Source organism: Cyprinus carpio, chromosome A5 (genome assembly GCF_018340385.1).
Source record: "Cyprinus carpio isolate SPL01 chromosome A5, ASM1834038v1, whole genome shotgun sequence".
Taxonomy (NCBI): domain Eukaryota; kingdom Metazoa; phylum Chordata; class Actinopteri; order Cypriniformes; family Cyprinidae; genus Cyprinus; species Cyprinus carpio.
In genome coordinates this window covers 9,218,564-9,239,718 of record NC_056576.1, presented here as the reverse complement: position 1 = coordinate 9,239,718, position 21,155 = coordinate 9,218,564, and the positions used below count along the sequence as shown (strand labels likewise).

General features: G+C 36.0%; 1 protein-coding gene across 1 annotated transcript; it reads right to left on the bottom strand.

Moving 5' to 3' along the window:
* Window positions 1-548: 548 nt before the first annotated feature.
* Window positions 549-15,097, bottom strand: ckap2l (cytoskeleton associated protein 2-like). The gene is made up of 10 exons (XM_042757262.1): window positions 14,899-15,097; window positions 13,298-13,377; window positions 12,928-12,980; window positions 12,405-12,601; window positions 11,943-12,051; window positions 8,672-8,870; window positions 6,528-6,683; window positions 4,820-4,882; window positions 3,921-4,087; window positions 549-834 (listed from the first exon to the last, which is right to left on the bottom strand). The coding sequence occupies exons 1-10, from the start codon at window positions 14,942-14,944 to the stop codon at window positions 549-551; spliced, it is 1,356 nt and encodes a 451-aa protein (XP_042613196.1). The 5' UTR covers window positions 14,945-15,097.
* Window positions 15,098-21,155: the final 6,058 nt, after the last annotated feature.

Sequence of the window (21,155 nt, the reverse complement as noted above, 5' to 3'; positions counted from 1 at the left end):
AGACGTCCCACACATTAAAATAATCCACTACTTGTTTTGACCAGCCTGGGAAAAATGCATCTCTCCCATTCCTGAAGCGCAAGCTTCATCACGTTTAACGACCGTGACAGTAGCAGGAGAACTTTTACTAACTGCTTGACAATCAGCATTTCAAAATTTAATAAACAATCAAGATGTAGATGAAGTCGTATCACATAACACCAATGAGAAAACGATCTAAAAACAAAGCTCAATAACTCCCCACTTGCAATGGAACAGAATTACAGCTGACTCAAATATGCTTTAATAAGATTCATGCAGAGATTGAGTCTAATCCATAAATTATAACTAAAGTTATAAATTATAAAATCTTTTGCAGTATGGTTTCCTGCAGCACAAACATCATCTTTTCTGTACAACAGCAATGAAGGTATGAACCACTCAGCTAACATCTAACAGTACAGTAAAAAGCAGAAATTCTGGCTGAAATCAGCTGCTAATATTTTACAGAGAAATAGTGAACGCAGAATGAAAGCGATTCAAGGTCGGAGCGTGCTGATAATCATTCATCACGTCTCATCCTCCTCTGGATAAACGAGCGTGACGTGAACGCGGTCTGCCAGCGCTTCGTTCTCACGGTACACATACACAGGAGAGCTCTGACCTTTGACCTCTTCCTGACGCTCACCTGCAAGCTCACAGAGAGAGGTCACACAGGGCTCGTGTTCCTGCAACGCTGTGGGATAACGCCGAGCGCTTCTCTCGATCCGCACCGAGCGGCGCACCGGGGTAAAGAAGCGGATCTCATGACCGTCCACTTGTCCTGCTTCTGCTCCTCGCTGACTCCTTTTGCCCCTAAAATGATGAGAGAACGTGATCAGACCCCCAAAAATGTCCTGACTAACCTGAGTGCACCTGAATTATTAGTTTAGTTTTTTTCGTATTCATCTTTCAAACCTTGCACACATCCAGACACTTCTCAAATGCTTGCTACAGATGCAAAAAATTAAGAAAACCGAACTGGATCTGATTGTTGTGCAGGTTGCACAAAAGCTCCGGAAGCAGTGTATTTATTTCTTAACATGCAAAAAAAAAAAAAAAAAAAAAAAAAAAAAACGACAGTAATTTTAGATGATAAATTCTCATGCAACTTTCATGGGAAGTGCTTTGCTTTAACCCAGAATTCTGTGGTTTTGACCCTGTTGCAATACTTTTTAATCACTGAACCTGGAGTACTGTGACACACAGAGACATTATTGTAAAGAAAGATGAAAGGATCATGTGTCACTGAAGACTGGGAGTAACGGCTGGCTTCAGAAATAAAATTATAAAAACGGATTACATTTTTTTATTATTTTAAACTGTAATAATATTCCACAGATCTACTGTTTTTTTATTTTACTTTGATCAAATAAATGCACCCTTATTAAAAGAAAAACAAAACATCTTACAAACCACAAAATAATGCATGTGTGTACGTTTCTTATATATTCTACACAGTGGTAAAAATATATAACAGACTGTGATCAACAACCGATACAATAATCACAGTTTAATCATCATGTATGTATGTATGTATGTATGTATATATATATATATATATATATATATATATACAAATACACACACACGGGTCAAGACGTTAAGATGTCCGCATCAAAAGAAATGTACAAAAGTGATTTTGTGTCCATAGAAAGCACATTAAATGTAAGTAAAATGTCTACTTTTAAGGTTTCAAAATTCGAAAAATTTGGTTGAAGTAATGTTACATTGTCATTCAGTGTAACACAATATTTCTGCAAAAATTCAAACGACATGCGTATTCTGACGTGTACATATTAAAATATCTAAAAGAATAATGGAGCATATGAAATTTTATTGTGTTTTAAAGTAGTAAAAAATTTTTACTGACAAATGGGAAAAACCTAGGATAGTGGCGAATGTTAAAAATGTAAAGTTACAACTCATTAGTATTTGGGGTGAAAGTAATTAGTCTTTTAATATGTCAGAAATAGATTTTTGTTGTAACGAGATTGTTACACTGAATGACATTTTACTGGGTGTCTTCTGTAAATCAGGGGAAAATGTGTGATATTTATTTTTTTGCGCAGAAAAACAAAAACAAAATTGCAATTAAATAAAACAGAAAACTTTTTGCATTTTTTGTGGGGAAAAACTACAACAGTTTAAAGCAGTATTACACTTTTTTTATGCTTAAACACTTTTTCGTCTTTGACCCATGTACACACTTCATTTTTTTTGGGGGTACACACACACATATATATAGTATCTTATGTAAAACAAAAACTTATTTCAGATGTGATTGATCATGAGACAGTACTAGCATTTTGAGTAAAAGATGTAGATGCTGTGATTCTATTTCTTAATGTATTTTGTCAGAAGATTTCATGTAGAGTAATAATAATATGTTCTGATCAGTTTTCTAGAAATGCTTTTTAGAATAGATTGATAAATGCACTTTGGGCCAGGAGGCACTGCACTGTAAGAAGTGCATGAAGAGGTTTTTTTTATAAAGTGAAAAAACCGGAGGTGTTTAATGTCTGTAAGTCAGTTTATGTGCAAAAGGGCAGCGTTGAGCTGTTCTGCGTGTGTGCACATGATCAGGACAGTACCACCTCCGCCTCGTTTCTGAGCGGAAAAACCCTGATTTGCATAATTCAACATCTCAGATAACCTGTAATACTAAAATTTCGCAAATTCTTAATGTAATCACTCGACGGGGAGCGTATAGCAAATCATTCTGTACCCTATTCACCCGTGCGGTCTCGTCTTAAATGCAAGCTTGTGATCTTGTATACATTTCTTACAGCGAGCATAAAAATGTAGGTATTAAATGCTAAAAAAATCTTGTTTTTCAAAAGGCACTGGAGCACACGAAGAGGTAGAAGTCTCAGATTACTCTACTTATCCCAAAACCATCTGTGTCTGCATGCACACAGGATCAAGGTCACTGAAGCTCAAAGCTGGATTGTGTAAGAATCTACAGTCTGTCACGACCCAGCGTCCACTTCACAATATGTTTGATCGTGCTCAACTCTAGAAATGGCTTTATTATTTATTATAGAGAAGAAGAAAGTCAACAGGTGTGTTGTGTTTGTAGGACCATTTGGGATGATCACATCTTGCAAATGGTGACCAGTTGTAGAATGGGACAGGTTGTGTGTGAGAACCCACTCAGACAAACACACAGACTACAGCTTTTACAACAGGAGCGGATTCAGTCTTCATTAACATCGGGGTAGTTATTTTGAGTTTAGGATGTTCGTGGTTCATTAAGACTCCAAGGTACTACACCTACTTTGTCACTGCTACTCTGTAATAAACATCTTCAACATCCTCATCACCTTTTCTTACAAGTTTGTGTGAGTGTTAGGGCTGTCAAAATAGCTGAAAAAACTACTTTTACTTAAATATTATTAATATTCAAATTAAAACGGCATAATTTCAGTTTGGGGGGAAAAAGCGTTTGTCTTCTCTCCTGAGGCCACAAGAGGGCGCATCGAGCTAAATATTACTAATGTACGTTTATTCAAAGCAAATAAAATAACTATCTGTGAAAAAAGTGCATAATGTTTAAAATAATGTTTATAAAACCATATGTGACCCTTGGAGCACAAACCAGTCATAAGGGTCAATTTTTCGAAATCGAGATTTATACAGCATCTGAAAGCTGAATAAATAGCTTTTCATTGATGTATGGTTTGTTAGGAGGACAGTAGTATTGAAAATCTGGAATCTGAGGATGCAAAAAAATCTAAATATTGAGAAAATAATCTTTAAAGTTGTTCAGACGAAGTTCTTAGCAATGCATATTACTAATCAGTGCTGCATCTAGTGGCCTCAGCTGGATAAGCTATGAAAAGCATTCAAATGCAACGGCACCCACATCCTCCCTAGTTAGTGTGCAGGTGTCATACTACCCCGGGGTGGCTGAGATCTGGTGGTACTTGACGACAGACGAGTCTCCCCTCGCTCCAGATATGAGGGCACTGATGTGTTTTGGGGTGTGTATGATGTCATCGCCGTCCTCTTCATCACACACTCCGGTCTCTTCAGCCTCAGAGTCTTTTGGCGTCAGAAGACGAACCTGAATAGTGATTTCAATTTATTTCATTATATTATTATTAATAATGATTCTTTTTTTTGTGTATTTTTTTAAAAGACGTCACTTATGCTCACCAATGCTGAATTTATTTAATTGAAAAAATACACTAAAAACAGAATGTTTTTATAACTTAGAATGTTTTGTAATTTATTCCTGCGATGGCATTCTAATCATCCTAATGTTCTGATTTAATGCTCAACAATCTTCTTATCAATGTTAAAACAGCTGAGCTGCCTAAGATATCTGTGAGAAGGATTATTTGATGAATAGAAAGATTAAAATCTTTTGTAACATATCTTTATCGTCATTTTTTAATGCATTCTCATATATCTTTTTGAATGGCATCACATGCCAAAATTATCAAACAGCAATAAATAATAAATGTTTCTTGAGCAGCAAATCATCATATTAGAATGATTTCTGAAGATCATGTGACACTGAAGACTGTCTGATCACAGAAATAAACTACATTTTTGAAATAAATTCGTTTTTTTTAGAAAATGGTTATTTTTTTTTTATTGTAGCAATGTTTCATTATAAACAGTATTTTTTATAAAATGCAGCCTTTGTTGAACATAAGATACATCTATCAAATATATTTAATAATATGAATTTCAAACAATCAGTGTACACTAAAAATCACTGCCATGTAGTTTGTTAAAAGTCATTGCTAAAAAATGTAGTGTATGCCACTTGACTCAAACACTGAAAGACTTTACCTTGACTCTGTCTCTTTTTAAGGATCTCAAAAACCACAGAACGCAGCTCATCCACCGGCTGTTGAGAAATGAGTGAAAACAGATCGGTTACTCAGCTGTGAGATATCTGGAGTTCTCTTTACACAAGCACACTACAGTAAGTCATCTCCTGTTGCTCTAAGATCTTGCCTAAGAAGTAGTGGAATTGGCTCACATTCTAAAGCTCTACTTGAACGGGATTAGTATTATCTGGTGACCTGATTGCGGAGGTGGCTGTCAACTTAATCCCGTGTGAACTGTCAGTGTCTGTACTTTGTTAATATGTTAAAATTCCCCTGAAAAAGACCTGGCATTACTCACAGAACACCGAGGTCCTGTGATGATATGAGTCCCGTGCAACTCAGCATCTCTGTGATTTGGAGGGGGTCGTATATAATTTTTCCAAGTTTTCATTTCCTGTGCTCCTTTCTATCCATCTTTCGTGAAGAATGGAGCTGTGTTGGAGTGTTTGATGGTGTTTTGGGTGCTGTCATATCACTACACCGTACAATTTGCAGAAAGAGAACGCTGAAAAGGTTTCGATGTTAATGTGTTACAAATATATCAAGCATAAATCTTGAGATTTTATTTAAACCTGGTGAAATGTAAATGACTCAGTGTACGAAACTATATTAGTTTTCTTATTTTTAAAATCCATCAAACCGAACCATAGAACAGGACTCTGAAAGCCTTGACATCTGGGGAGATAAATCAGTAAATCTGAGTAATACCACAGATGTGTGTGTGTGTGTGTGTGTGGGGGGGGGGGGGGTGTCCCAGATGATAATAATCCCGTGCAAAACAGGGCTTAAGACAAAAACAACAACAGCTGTATCATAATAGTAAAAACACAATGCTGTCAAACGATTAATCGCATCCAAAATATGTTTTCGTTCACATATTATTGTCAATAATATTAATATATGATTGACAATTATAGAATTATATAACAGTACGTGTGTGTACGGTGTATATTTATTATGTACATAATTAATTTTATACTATATATATATATATATATATATATATATATATATATATATATATTATATATAGTTTATATAGTAACTATATTTTTATATATATATATGAAAAATTTGTGCTGTCAAATGATTAATTGTGATTTATCGCATCCAAAATAAAGGTTTATAAATACACACACATGCATGCATTTCAGAAAAAAAAAATGTATGTTTATATAGGAAGTATATTTATAATATAAATTATATGATACAAATATAAAGTATTTTCAAAAATATACACTAGGTGTGTGTGTATTTCTATATACATAAATATACAGAGAACACACATATATTATGCAAAAAAAAAAAAAAAAGTATTTTGTATGCGATTGATCGTGATTAATTGTTTAACAGCACTAATGAATATAAAAATGCATACATAAATATATATTGTATGTGTGTGTGTTTATATACACCGCACACACACACATTATGAAAACAAAAACTTTTATTTTGGATGCTATTAATTGTTTGACAGCACTATGGAAAACAAAATAAAAATCAATAAAAACATAACGTTTACTCTTAATTTATTATTTTAAATAAAAACATGGTAACGCACCATTTAATATAACTGATATTATAAAAAAAAACTCCAGACTAAAACGAGGGAAATAACCTGAAGGGAAGAGAAGACGTATTCATGAGAGATGTGAGACTGACCTCTCTGACCACACGGATGGCCTCCTGAAACATGGCCAGCACCTCCAGGTCTCCCTCTCTTTCCATCAGTCTGGCCTGACAGATCCAGTATTTAGCAAACTTCTGTGCCATTGGCACCCGAGACAGCACGTCTCTGACCCGCTCCGCCGGGAAACCCTGTCACCAGCACCAGATCAGTGAGCACCAGAGAGGGGCAAAACACCTCAAGAAAACCTTAAAGGAATACTCCACCCCAAAATGAGATTTTGTCATTAATCACTTACCCTCATGTCGTTACAAACCCGTAAAAGCTCCGTTTTCTTCAGAACACAATTTAAGATATTTTGGATGAAAACCGGGAGGCTTGTGACTGTCCCATAGACTGCCAAATAAATAACAGTGTCAAGGTCCAGGAAAGAAGAATACTCCATCTGCCATCAGACGTGCAATCTGTGTTATACGAAGCCATGGGAACACTTTCTGTAAGCGAAGAAAAACAAAATAAAGACTTTATTCAATAATTCCTTCTCTCAACAGTCTCCTCTGTGTCTCTCTATATCACTGTGTGCTCTTCTGTGTCATCCGCGCAACAAGGATGCGCTGTTTCTACGTGTATTTAGCTTTGATTTGAAAGAAAACAGCGCATCCTTGTGGCGCGGATGACATAGAAGAGCATACGGTGATATGGACAGAACACAGAGGAGACTGGAACTCCTAGGAATCATTGAATAAAGTCTTTATTTTTGTTTTCTTCGCTTACAAAAAGTGTTCCCATGGCTTCATATAACACAGATTGTACGTCTGATGGCAGATGGAGTATTCTTCTTTCCTGGACCTTGACACTGTTATTTATTTGGGCAGGTCTATGGGACAGTCACAAGCCTCCCGGTTTTCATCCAAATATCTTAAATTGTGTTCTGAAGACGAACGGAGCTTTTACAGGTTTGTAACGACATGAGGGTAAGTGATTAATGACAAAGTTTTTCATTTTGGGGTGGAGTAACACTTTAAACGGATAGTTCACCCAAAAATTTAAATATTCTCATTTATTCAACCTCAGGTTGTTACAAACCTGTATGCATTCATGTTTTCAACATAACAGAAGATTTCTTTTGAAGAATGTGAGTAATCAGTTTTCTCTCCATATGACGTAGGGACCACGCACCATTTGGTTCCCCAGATTCTATCATAACCTCATGCTTGTAAACATCACGGTCAATTAATGCAAGAAAATAACAAACACCTGAGATCGGCTCGAAAAAACCCTAGATAAGCAAACATTGAGATCAAGGATAAGGGAACAATCCAGACAAACGTCGAATGTTGGGTTGAGAACGCTTTATATGAAACATCTACATCTTGACTAACAACGCCGAGAGGGGATTTTTCTCATGGCGCGGTAGATGTAGCATACACACAAACGTGATAGACACTGAAATTCAGAATCCAGTCATTTCTAGTCTAGACAATCATTATTGACTTAACTGGAACATACTCCAACCTCCTGCAGTCACGAATTCCTAATGCTCTAATCAATCCAGCGGTGAGATATCAACAAATTTGTTTTAGGAAAGTCATTAGTGAGCTAGTATACCAACTGCGTTTAATTTGGGCTTGTGTTTTATGAACGCCTAATTATACTCTAACAAGGCATTAATCACAATGTATTAAACCATTAAAAAATTATATTTTAGCATTATTTTGTGTGTATATTACCGTGTTTTTACGTTAAATTAAATTAATAAAGTCATAAAGGTCGGTTACATTACAAAAGCTGATGTTAATCATTGCTCGTCAATTAACGAAGTTCTTGCTTCTGATTGTCTTTTCTTGCCCTGGGTTTTATCTGTCTTCGAGTGCCCCAGTTGTAAATCAAAAGCATGATGACCACATACAAAACAAAAAAAAACCACAATACCAAAAGTTATTCCATAACTTACACAATGTCTTGGGTCTTCTTGTCCAGGGAAATGACTGATAGTTTGCGGCCAAAGGCCAAAAAGTAAGATATACTGATTATTACCAGCTGTGAGGTCCGTAAACTGACTGATCAAACAGAAACTCATATTTCCATGGAAGGATATGATTTGTTGCATTGCCTCCAGTTACGCACATTCATTTAATTACGCATTACACAGACAAAAAAACAATAATATTAATGATACCTGCTGTAATAATTGAATGCAGTCATCCAGCGATCGGTCCACAGCGGAGACAATGTCATGAACCTCATCTTCATTCTCCATAGAAGTCCAGTAGGGCTGAGGAAGAGCAGAAACCGTCTTCCTCCTGACCAGCCGGACAGGCATGGGGGGGCGTTTATATGTGATGCTCCTGGACTCCCTCCACTCCTGGAGCTTACGCCTGCACACACAGCACTTCAGCTACACTTTGACACATACACCAAACATCAGTGACACTTAAACTCCCTGAAGGGGACAGTGACCCAAACATGAAAACTCTGTCATCGGTTGATTATTTTTCACTGTTGGGCTGCAACCTCGAGATGCATCAAAGGTTTCTTGTGACAGGGTCATTGACAATATGAAAAAAACCATGCTGAATTTAAATAATGAAATGCATTGCAAATGCATATAGGAGCTATATAGTGACATGAGCTAAAGTATTTATTTACATAGTAAAGGAATAGTTCATCACCTCAGTCCATACAAGGTGTAGATAGGTTTATTTCTTCATCAGAACAAATTTGGAGAAATTCAGAATTACTTCACTTGTCGGGGGATTATTGTGATGTTTTTATCAGCTGTTATTCTGACGGCACCCATTCACTGCAGAGCATCCATTGATGAGACACTGATGCAGTGCTACATTTCTACAAACCTGATGAAGAAACAAACTCATCCTGATCTCTGATGATCTGAGGGTGATGATGAGACACTGATGCAGTGCTACATTTCTACAAACCTGATGAAGAAACAAACTCATCTAAATAATACTGCAATTATATTTGGTTCAAAAAAACTAAAAACTAAAAATCCTAATTAAATTATTTTCCACCCAAAAATACCACTTTATGTTCAGTGTAAGATCGGGATATGGGAAACAAAATCAGTTGAGGTATGGAGCTTTTTTATGATGGAAGTTCCTGATATTCTTCATATTCTGTGTGCTGGTCAGTTCACAGCAGGGATATAGAAATTAATCTTAATTCAAATAAGTTTAAATTGATTTTTACCTTTTATGGGCATTTTTACCTGTATAAAGCCATTTTTATGGTGGCCGAGAAATGCAAAAAAAAAAAAAAAGGTGGAAATCACAACTAAAAAAAAAAAAAAAAAAAAAATCACAACTAGTTGCCAGCATTCTGATTTGATGTACTAAAATGACTTGTTGCATGAAATCATATCACAATTGTAATCATGGTCATTTTTGGAAAAAAACAGCCCTCTTCGTGTGATATTAAACTATATGAAGTTCTATATGAAATGATACAAATATACATTTTCTGACCCCATATCTTGAATTTTGTGATCATTCTGAATATATTTTAATGGACTGAATCATGCGGTGAGAGAACACACTCTAAATGAACACTAGTCTAACCTTCCAGACTTCATCACAAGATGTACAGTACAGGTCAAAAGTTTGGAAACATTACTATTTTTAATGTTTTTGAAGGAAGTCTCTTCTGCTCATCAAGCCTGCATTTATTTGATCAAAAAATACAGAAAAAAAACAGTAATATTGTGATATATTATTTAAAATTTAAAATAATTGTTTTTAAATTTAGTATATACTTTAAATTATCATTTATTTCTGTGATGCAAAGCTGAATTTTTAGGATCATTATCATATGGATCCTTTTTTTTTTTTTTTAGAAATCATTACGTAATATGATGATTCATTATCAAAGTTGGAAACAGTTCTGCTGCTTAATATTTTTTCAGAACATGTGATACGTTTTTAAGGATACTTTGATGAATAAAAAGTAAAAAAAAAAAAAAGAATCTACGTTTTTTTAAGTATAAATATTTTGTAACAACAATATACACTACTGGTCAGTATTTTTTTTTTTCTTTCTTTGTAATAAAATCAATACTTTTATTCAGCAAGGATGTGTTAAATTGATAAAAAGTGATAGTAAAGAAAATATATTATTAGAATATATATATTTTTTTATTTTGAATAAATGCAGTTCTTTTTACCTTTTTATTCATCAAATATATTAGACAGCCAGAACTGTTTTCAACACTCATAATAAATCAGAATATTAGAATGATTTCTAAATGATCATGTGATAGACTGGATGTTACATGTGAACACTGAAGGCTGGAGTAATGATGCTGAAAATTCAGCTTTGCATCACACACAGGAATAAATTATTTTTTTAAAGTATATTCCAATAGAAAACTATTATTTTAAGTTGTAATAATATTTCACCAATATTACTGTTTTTTCTGTATTTTTGATCAAATAAATGCAGGATTGATGAGCAGAAGAGACTTTCTTTCAAACACATTAAAAATAGTAATGTTTTCCAAACTTTTGGTCTGTACTGTATGTTGCACTCTGTAGGTGTGTTTTGCTTGGTTTTTAGCCGACTCAATGTCAAATCACACATCGTGTTAAAACAACAATTAGGATGTTGTATTATTAGGGATGTAACGATTCACTCAACTCACGATTCGATTCGAGTCACGCTTTTGACTTCATGATTTGATTCGATTCACGATTTATTCAATTTTTTTTTTTAAACTAAATGATATTTAAGACAAATTATGATATTAATGGGGTCCTTTTATTATTGCTTGGACAAAATGCTGTATTGTTGTAATGTGAAATTGAAATATAACTATAATAATCTACTAATAAGCACTTGCATATTATGCTCTTTTGTTGGTTTGATTTGCTTCTGTTGTCCTCATCTGTAAGTCGCTTTGGATAAAAGCATCTGCTAAATGACTAAATGTAAATGAGAATGTAAAATTGCATTTTAATCATGATCCAAATAAGATGTTTGCATTCATGCAACATGAGCAGTTTTTAATTTAAATTAGATTGTATAATTTCGAAATTTGAAGCAAAAACAGAATGGTTTCATTCAGTTTTGTAAACTATACATAAAAATATCTGCATGAAACTTCAGCGGACGAGCGAAACGAGACGCAGATTTCACTCTCTGGCCAGCAGGTGCACTTAAAGCCCTTTTCCTTGGTTTCTGCTTATTAACAAAGCAGCGCTGCATGAACTTTAATAGTGCATTATACCAGAAGCCAGATGAAAAGGAAAAAATCCCATCTAAACTTTTCTAAAGACAGAGTAGTTCCCTCAGACATACATTCATATACAACTCCTGCCCCCCTAAATGAATCACGATTTGTTTTAGCATCTCAACCGATTTGAATCGTCACATATTTGAATCGATTTTCAACCGGCTCGCAGTAATCGTTTAATCCCTATGTATTATATACTCACAGTCGGTCGCTCCTGAGCTGCAGTGGGCTTCTGCGCTCCATCTCGCGGAACGGTCCGTAACTCCTTGAGTGCCGGGACCCAGTCTGGAATTTGGAGTTGGGCTGGAGATCTGAAGATATGGAGTCCCGCCCCCCACGCAGAACACAACTCCTGGAGCTCTCGGCCGGCCGGTTTGGCGGACGCCGTGGCGTTGGTGTAGTTTAACAGCAGGGCAGGCGGTTTATTTTTTGCTGAGGCGCTGCTGCCTCATTATGTCTGCAGGGTTTAGAGAGAGGGTCGAAGAGGCGCTCGCTCTCCGGTCGTTCTGCTTGTGTCAGAGCTGACAGATTTTGGATTTAGCGGCATCAACGAAGAGAAAGCATCTTTCTCTCCGGTTTCAATGGGGGATCTGTTCGTCGATGGGTTTGGTTTCCGGATGCGTTGAGGAGCACTCGGACGTCTGGGTTGTTGCGTGGGCTTCACCTGTGTTTTTAGAAAGCACGGTTTCTCTTGCATTTCCGTCTGGGTTGTTATTAACTGGTCTTGTGACTTTCAATCGGCACATGAGGTTGATTTGACAGCCGCTCGTCCTCGGTAATTTCGGAGGCTGAAGGCCTTGTTGACTGGATGGAGAGGGCTCGGATGTGTGCTTCTGAGGGCAGGGGGGTGACCCGTCCAGACTTTGAAGGTTTACAGATGGAAAACAAGACGGGATGTTTGTGGATTGCAAGCTTGGGATTTGGGAAACATGCGGAGCTTTGTGTTGAGACGCTTTGTGAACGAGTACTCTTGGAGCGGCGCAGCGGTTTCCTCGGCATTGTGGGGTGGTTTGCTTGGAATCTGAAGAGAAGCTATTTTGTTGCTCCGTGTCCTCGAAACACAAAGGCCTTCCCGGCAAGCATTACGGGAATTACTGGACGGCTGTGTTTGGGCTTTGGCTAGCGAACTGACACCAAGTCCTTTTTCAGAGGATGTGTTTTTATCAACCTCTGTCCAGAGTCTTCACGACATCTTCACTTCTTTTATATCTGTGCCACACTTCTCCTTTCCTTCAGCCGTCTGAGAGAAACACAGACAAATCAGTTTAACAGAGCACACTCATAACTGGCAACGTTGTCAAGAAAACGACTGCTAACTTACAGTTTTGGACTTCTGCGTTATTTTCAAGCATTTTTCATTGTTTACAGGCTTCTCCTTGAGATACGGTCTTTGATTAAAAAAACGAAAAGGTAAAAAAAACGAAACGACAAAGTCGATTCAGAGACATAAACCACACTTAAGGCCGTTTCTGAATGCGGTAAAAAAGGGCAATGCCAATTTATATTCAAAAACTGGAGAAAAGTATAAATCCAGACACGAAAGACCGTTTTCCTTCAAGACAACCTCTTTGGATTAGGGTGTCTTTCAGTCTGCCTTTTGCCATCGAGGTATTCTGCCAATTTCAGTTTGCGTAGCTCTGTAAACCCAAGAGAAAAACATTGCAATTTAAATATCGCATGCATTTTTCATAAGTGTCATGAAATGTGGCTAGATTTGTATTTTGCCTAATGTATTTTTTGGTCTTGTAACTTTCGTCACCCACACACACATACACACATACAACACACACACACACACACACACCACACACACACACACAACACAGCAGTGTAATATGTATTTTTAATGCAGGAGGGACTGCTATGTCTATTAGTAAACATCTGCTGACTTTAGTAAATTTTGTTGTATTATCTGATAACAGTGCCAGTTCAAAAATGGTTAAGTAAGGAAAAAGAACTTCTTTGTGTATTTTTTTTGGCCGTACAGTTTGCATGCCTGAAGCTGGAGCGGTATTAAATGTATCTCAATTATCCTTCTAGATTCTGGCTCTTAAAATTTCCTTATGATAGCTTGACTTTAAAGGCCCTTGAAGGTTCAGTTCCGGATGCTGCGTTGAGGAAATGGTTAAATTGTTCACATACTGAGGGATCAGAAACCAAACCGGGGTCACTTTGGCATTCAGCGGCGATCCTCTTTTATTTTTAAAGAGCAATATCTGAAAACAAATAATGCTGAAACTAGACATGCATCTCATAGAAAAAAACACCGTCTGTTCAATGCATATTATATTATATTATATTATGTATATTTATTATATATTTCTAAAGTTTGCATGCCTGTAACTCTGAAAGCATTCAAGATATCTTCGCTATCCTTCTACATTCAGCTTTTCGCTTTTGGATTCTTCATTTTTGTAAAGCCCCGTATAGTTTATTTACACAGTTATGAGAAATTCACAGGGGGGGGGGCAGCTCCACGTTCAGAAATTGTTGGCATATAATTAAATAAATACCACTAAAGTAAACAGATTTTAATAATAGATGCACCAGTCTCTGTGTAGAAATAAAATAATGTTGCCATGTTTTCTCCATTTTTACACCCCTGTAACCTGGCTCCAAATCTCAGGTCAAAATTGTCATCCCCATATATAAATACACATGTATAAAATATTAAAACACACAAAAAAGGTTTTCCATGCTCCCATCTACACTGAAAACTGTTCGCAAAACAAGTAGCGCTTAGCATAACTAACTCTACTAAAAGACAAGACTGGACATCTTATTTCAGGATTTGTGATCTTTTTGACACTACTGTAGGTTTATTATATAATATATTCAGTTGAGTTATTAAACTGTTTCCCTGATGGAACACATGATCATAAACGCACCATAACTACATATATAATCCCTTTATGAAGCAACAATACAAAACATAACATTACAGAAAGCTCTTTCACATCGGCGTCGTTTTGCAGTGTTTTGAACAGCAACACACGATTTTGAAAAATTAGATCGTAACACAACATACTGGAGTTGACTGTATGAAAAATAAACACATAGAATCATGGCAGAAACAGTAACGTTAGGTTCTCACAGCGCGCGTGGTACATAGCGCTAGCCTAGCCTGGTCTAAACTAAGCGCTGTAAGTCGTTATTACCTATCTTAGATAGTTTAGATGCGTCTTCTTCCGTCACAGTTTCCATCGCTTTATCCGATCGCTCACCAATTATTTAATCAAAATAAATATAGCGTTTGTTCGTAACTCCGTACACGAGTCTATTAGCACACACTACAGCTAACGAAGCAACTGCCGCTTGAATTTTTTGCGGGGACACGCCCATCTCTATTCCCATTGGTTCGTCTTCAAAACTTTTAAACCCCGACTATTGGTTGGTGTCCAGTTTTGATGATTCAAATGATTTGATGATTCGTCATAAATGCCGTTTCGTTTTTTTTGTTGTTTTTTTGTGATGTATTTGAGGCGGTTATATTATTACAAAATTGAATAATGGAATAAAGAAAAAAAAAACATTTAGATATGTGGAAAATCTATGACATTAACCATTTGAACTCCATTTTTAATTTTTTTTATAAAAAAGGTCAGATATTGATGTCAGCATTTCAGTGTAAATTGTTATGAAGATTATAATACAACAGAATTAAACAGACAAATTATGAATTTAATTAAATGTATTATTGTTGTTATTTATTTTTTTTTTTTTTTTAATAAAAGGTTTGTTTGTTTTTAATATAAAAAGTTCTGTGTTGGCAAATGTAAATTCACATTCTTTCAGCTGTGCTTGCTGTTCTGAATAACAATGAAGAAGTTCTACACTCCAGCAATAACAAAGTTTTGATTATTATTATTATGTTGAATTGGATCATTTGAAGGTCAGCTAGCAAAGGACATTGGTTAATGAATGGGATTAAAATCATAAAGGATATTTTTTATTTCACATATTTAATGTGCAGTTTTTGCGGTCATATTCCGCCTTTCACTGTTTTTGTTTGATTTGTTTGTCACTCTCTGACCACAGACCGAGAGGGAAAAAAGTCAAAAATAAAATGTTGAGAATAAACTCAATTATGAGAGCAAAAAAAGTTAATTAAATTGGCCAGAAAAAAAAAACTTGTTTTAATTATGAGAAAAAAGTTATAAACATTTTGAAAAAAAGAAAACTCGTAAAAATTTCGAGAAAAAAAGTTAAAATAAAAATTTTGAGGAAATAAATTATTAAATTAAGAGGAAAACAAACTCATTAATTACTGAGAAACAAAACAATTAAATTTCGAGAAAAAAGTCGATATATTTTGGAGAAGAAAAAAAAAAAATCATTAAATTTCGAGAAAAAAGTCGTTATCTTTTGAGAAAAAAACTCATTCAATTTTGAGAATAAAAGTAAAAAAAATAGTTGAGAAATAAACTCATTAAATTTAGATGAAAAACAGTTGTTACAATGTTTGAGGAAAAAAACCTAATAAATTTCAAGAAACGAAGTCAAATATAAAATGTTGAGAATAAACTCATTAAATTTAGAGAAAAAAAGTCGAAATAAAATGTTGAAGCAAAAAAATCTTGTTAAATTTCGAGAAAAAAGTCGTTGCATTTTGAGAAAAAAAATCATTAATTTTCGAGAAAAAAGTCGTTACATTTTGAGAAAAAAAACTCATTAAATTTTGAGAAAAATTCAAAATAAAATGTTGAGAATAAACTCATTAAATTATGAGAAAAAAAAACTCATTAACTTTCGAGAAAAAAGTCGAAATAAAATGTTGAGAAAAAAGTTGTTACATTTTGAGAAAAACAACGTCGTAAAATTTTGAGAAGAAAGTCTAAATAAAATGTTTGAGACTAAACTCATTAAATTACAAGAAAAAAAACTCATTAAATTTCGAGAAAAGTCTCTACACAAAATGTTTGAGAATTAAAATTCATTAAATTACCGGAGAAAATAAGTTGTTACATTTTTGAAAAAAAACCATCGTTAAAATTTTGAGAAAGAAGGAAAAAAGTCGTTACATTTTGAGAAAAAAAATTCTAAAATTTCGAGAAAAAACAGTCATTGAGAAAAAAGTTGAATAAACTCATTAAATTATCGGGAAAAAAACTCATTACAATTTCGAGAAAAAAGTCTAAACAAAAAATTGTCGAGAATAAAAACTCATTAAATTACCGAGAAAAAAGTGTTACATTTTTGAAAAAAAAAAAAAAAAATCGTCGTAAATTTCGAGAAAATAGTCGTTACATTTTGAGAAAAAAAACTCGTAAATTATGAGAAAAAAAGTCGTTACATTTGGAGAAAAAAGTTTAAATAAAATGTTGAGAAAAAACTCATTAAATTTCTAGAAAAAGGTCGAAATTAAATATTGAGAATAAAACTCATTAAATACAAGAAAAAAGTCGCCTCGAGCCTGGCACGCTTCTGAAGATAGATAGGTAAGTTTGGTGAGGCAGGGGCTGAGGAGGTTTGTTTCTGTGGAGGGAGGGCGTTTTGCCTGTTATGAGGGGTTGAATACCAATCATTGGGTAGCTTATTTTAGGTCATGGCTGGTTTTGACTTAAATGCTTTTTGTGTTAGTCCAGATTTTGAACCAGTTAGATAAATGCAAGAAAATTGAACTCAATGAACGTTGCAGGACCATTATGACATCTCTGTGTCCAACATCCCCAAGGGGGGAAAAGCTGAACTTAAAGCGGTCGTTTTAAATGGACTTATCGTAAAGGGGTTATCACATTACCGGTAATTATGAGTACAACCCTGACCCAGAGCAGAGTTGTGGGGGGGGGGGGCAACACTTAGTAATGGGACTCCTGCTGTTCAACGGGGGTACAGGATAGAGAAGCCCGCAACAATGCCCCAATTTGTGGCCATCATCAGTGAGTCATCTCGTGGCTCTAAGCAGGGATGGCTGGTTAAAAAGTTTGTTTGTTTGCAGCTCCAGATAGAGAAGGAAGAGAGGGAGAGAGATTTTTCAACTCCGTCGGGAGCTGGAACTGAAGAAAATAGAGAAGCAGATATACAACACCTTTAAAATGAGACGACGGAATTACAGACAAATACTGACGCTGCTCGCTCCGATACTTCTGCTAGTGTGTGGTCTTCACAGTCTGCCAGTGGGTATAATGTGAGCAAATATATTTCCTTGGTGCCTATTTTTCGTGTGAGGCTCAAGTGGAAGCCTATTTTGGGGCATTTGAACGTGTAGCCGGAGCTTTACGTTGGCCTAAGGAGGTGTGGGCCATTTTTACTCCTGTGTAAATTAACGGGTAAGGCCCAGGAAGCGTGCGCATCACTGTCTGTGGAGGGCGGGTTGAATTATGACCGGGTTAAGAGTGCTATTATGAGAGCTTATGAGTAAGTGCCGGAGGCATAACCGACAGCATTTTCGTGGCCTACGGAAAGCTCATGATCAAACATTTACAGACTTTGCTCTTGAAAAGGGAATCCTCTTTGATAGATGGTGTATGGTGCATGTAAAGCAATGATGTGGCCTCTGTAACGTGAGCTGATCTTGCTTGAGTGATTTTAAGAACTGTTTGCCAGAACGTACTGCTGTATACCTGGTGAACAAAAGATTGTTTCCCTACAGCAGGCAGCCATATTCACAGACCAGTTTGCGCTTCTGCATAAGGCCACCTTTATTAAGCGTGATGCTCCTCCATGAGTAGGTTTTCAAAAAATTGAACTATGCAACTTGTACTGGGGGAAGTTCCCAACTGTAGCATATCTTGATGATGTGGTCATGTACTCTGAGGACTGGGATAGTCACATGTCCAGTCTGGGGACTGCGTGCCAGCGGTTGACCGACGCCTCTCTTACACTGAACTTGGCGAAGTGTGAATTTGGGAAAGCCATGGTTACCTACCTTGGTAAACAGGTTGGTCAGGGGCAGGTCCGTCCTTTAGATGTCAAGGTGGCTGCTATCCTGGCTTTACCGATTTCCACTTCTAGACATGAGCTTAGGAGATTTCTAGGTATGGCTGGATATTATAGTGGTGTTTCTGCCAAAACTTTTTCGGTGGTAGCTGCTCCACTCACCAGACTGTGTAGTCCTTTGGTATCCTTTGTGTATGATGATGTGTGTAATCAGGGTTTTGAGGCTGCCAAGTCTCTTCTTTGCAGTGCACCTGTGCTGATGGCGCCCAATTTTTTCCAATCTTTTTACCTGGAAGTCGATGCTAGTGCCACTGGGGCGGTGCTGATGCAGAGAGGGGAAAGAGACATGTGTAAACCTGTGTGTTATTTCTCAGCTAAATTCAAGAAACACCAGCTGAACTATTCCACCACAGAGAAGGAGACATTAGCCATGCTCCTGGCTCTACAACACTTTGACGTGTATGTGGGTTCAAGTTTCTTGCAGATCACTGTTTACACCTCTCATAATCCTCTTGTTTTTCTAGCCCGCATGTACAACAGAAACCAACATTTGATGTATTGGACCCTCCTGGCCCAAGTCTACAACCTCCATATCAAACATAAGAGGGGAGCGGACAAACATCTCGGCTGATGCCCTGTACGTGGGTAAGACCTTTTTTTTAATTATTTATTGGTGGGCCTGTGATAACATAAATGGTAAACTTTTGCAGTGGTATACAAACTACGTGATAGGTTTGTTCTTATGTGTGGGGGTGTTACGACCCGTGAGGTCTGTGTGCGTTAGTCCCACACCCCTAGACAAGCCGTGGACTCTAACAGTGTCTAAAATCTATGTTATTATTGCATCCTGTTAATGTACAACAATGCTGAGGTGCAAACAGTATCTGTCACAATTCATAAAAATAAATAGCATCTAATTACTACTAATTACACTCATTGCAAAGATATTATTGTTTTATGTTAATTTAATAGAATGATTATTTTCACTTTGTAGTATATGCGTGCTGCATTTAGGTTATTAAAGTAACTCAGTCTGTGAGTATTGATGCTCGGCAACACTCTGAGCTGTTCCTGGATCGTCGATGGAAGTAGCGTGGGTTTTAGGAAGTGAGTCTGAAATGGAAAATGAAGCGTATGGCGGGGAAGGAAAAGTGGAACAGATAGTGATGGTAAAGAGCAGCATTCTACAAGAGACAGGAAGCAGGAATATAAGGTAATGCTGAAGTTTGAATCCGGTGCTATTGCTATAATCAATCCATTGAAATGACCAGAGCTATAAAGGAATCAACTGGACAGATTGAATGTGTGAAAAAATTTGAGGGGTGGTAAATTACTCTTAATATGTTAAGGATGGTAGTCAACAAAAGGCAGCGCTTGGATTAAAAACATTGCTACACTGTAAAAAAACCGAACAGTGAAATGAATCAAATTAAATTAGTTAATTGCACTCAAATAATAATGAAAGCTCATTGGACTTAATTTAAATAAGTCCTGTAAACTCAAAATTTTGTTGTAGTAAGGTGACTTAAAATGATTGCGTTTTCTAGTTCCCAGCATGCTTTGCATCAGAAAACAAGGAAAATAAATGTAGAAAGTAAGTGTTATTTTGTGTGTGTTTTTACACAAGATTAACATAGAGGGACATACGTTAGTGCTTAAATGCTGTGTTATATTAGAATTTACCAAGGTTTCTGTTATGCTGGGTTTTTGTAGTGTTACCGTTGTGGTGAAGAGTAGAGCCTGTGGTTAGGTTGAGGATGGACAGCAAAAGACTAAATTTTGGTGTATTTCCTACATTATATGAGTTGAAAAAATAGATAAAATTTTGAGTGAATTACTCCATAATTTATAGTGGAGAAATATCATTATTTAAGATAACATTGAGATAATTTAAGGCAACTGGAAATGTAATTTTTAATTTTATGTAAACTTAAAACATTTAAAAACATTACTTAAATGTTTTTTGTGTAATCTGTTACAAAATATTTTTTGAGTTCTGTGAACTTATTAGGGTTTACAGTGTAGGTCAGAAGGTTTTCTAGTCTCAACCTCAGACGTCACGCCCACGGACCGTTGCCCTTACGTAAACGAAGTTTATTCAAGTGTGCTATTAGTATACTTCTTTTTAAACTAAAAATAGGAAAGTATGCTTTTAGTTTACTTTTTATGGTACTTCTCATAAATGGGCTTTATGTACTTCTCAGAAATATACTTAAAATGACATTTAAGTATACTTGACTTATACTTACAAAAAGTCTAAATATACTTGAAACTATTCTTAAGTATACTTAATAAAATAAACCTTGAAGTATATTACTTTTGGTAAGGGTGGCTAAACATCTGATGCATATGGCACAGAAAATAATAAATAATAAATTGCCCGATAGAGTATATGTCAGTTTCCGAAGCTACGCAGTAAGAACTGCATGTGCTCCTCCGGCCCGAGGAATGGACGTGTTGCAGCAAGCAGCATGTAGAGGGAAACAAAGATGTGCCAGATGCGGAGGAGAGCACGAGTACGTGTTGTGAAGCCAAG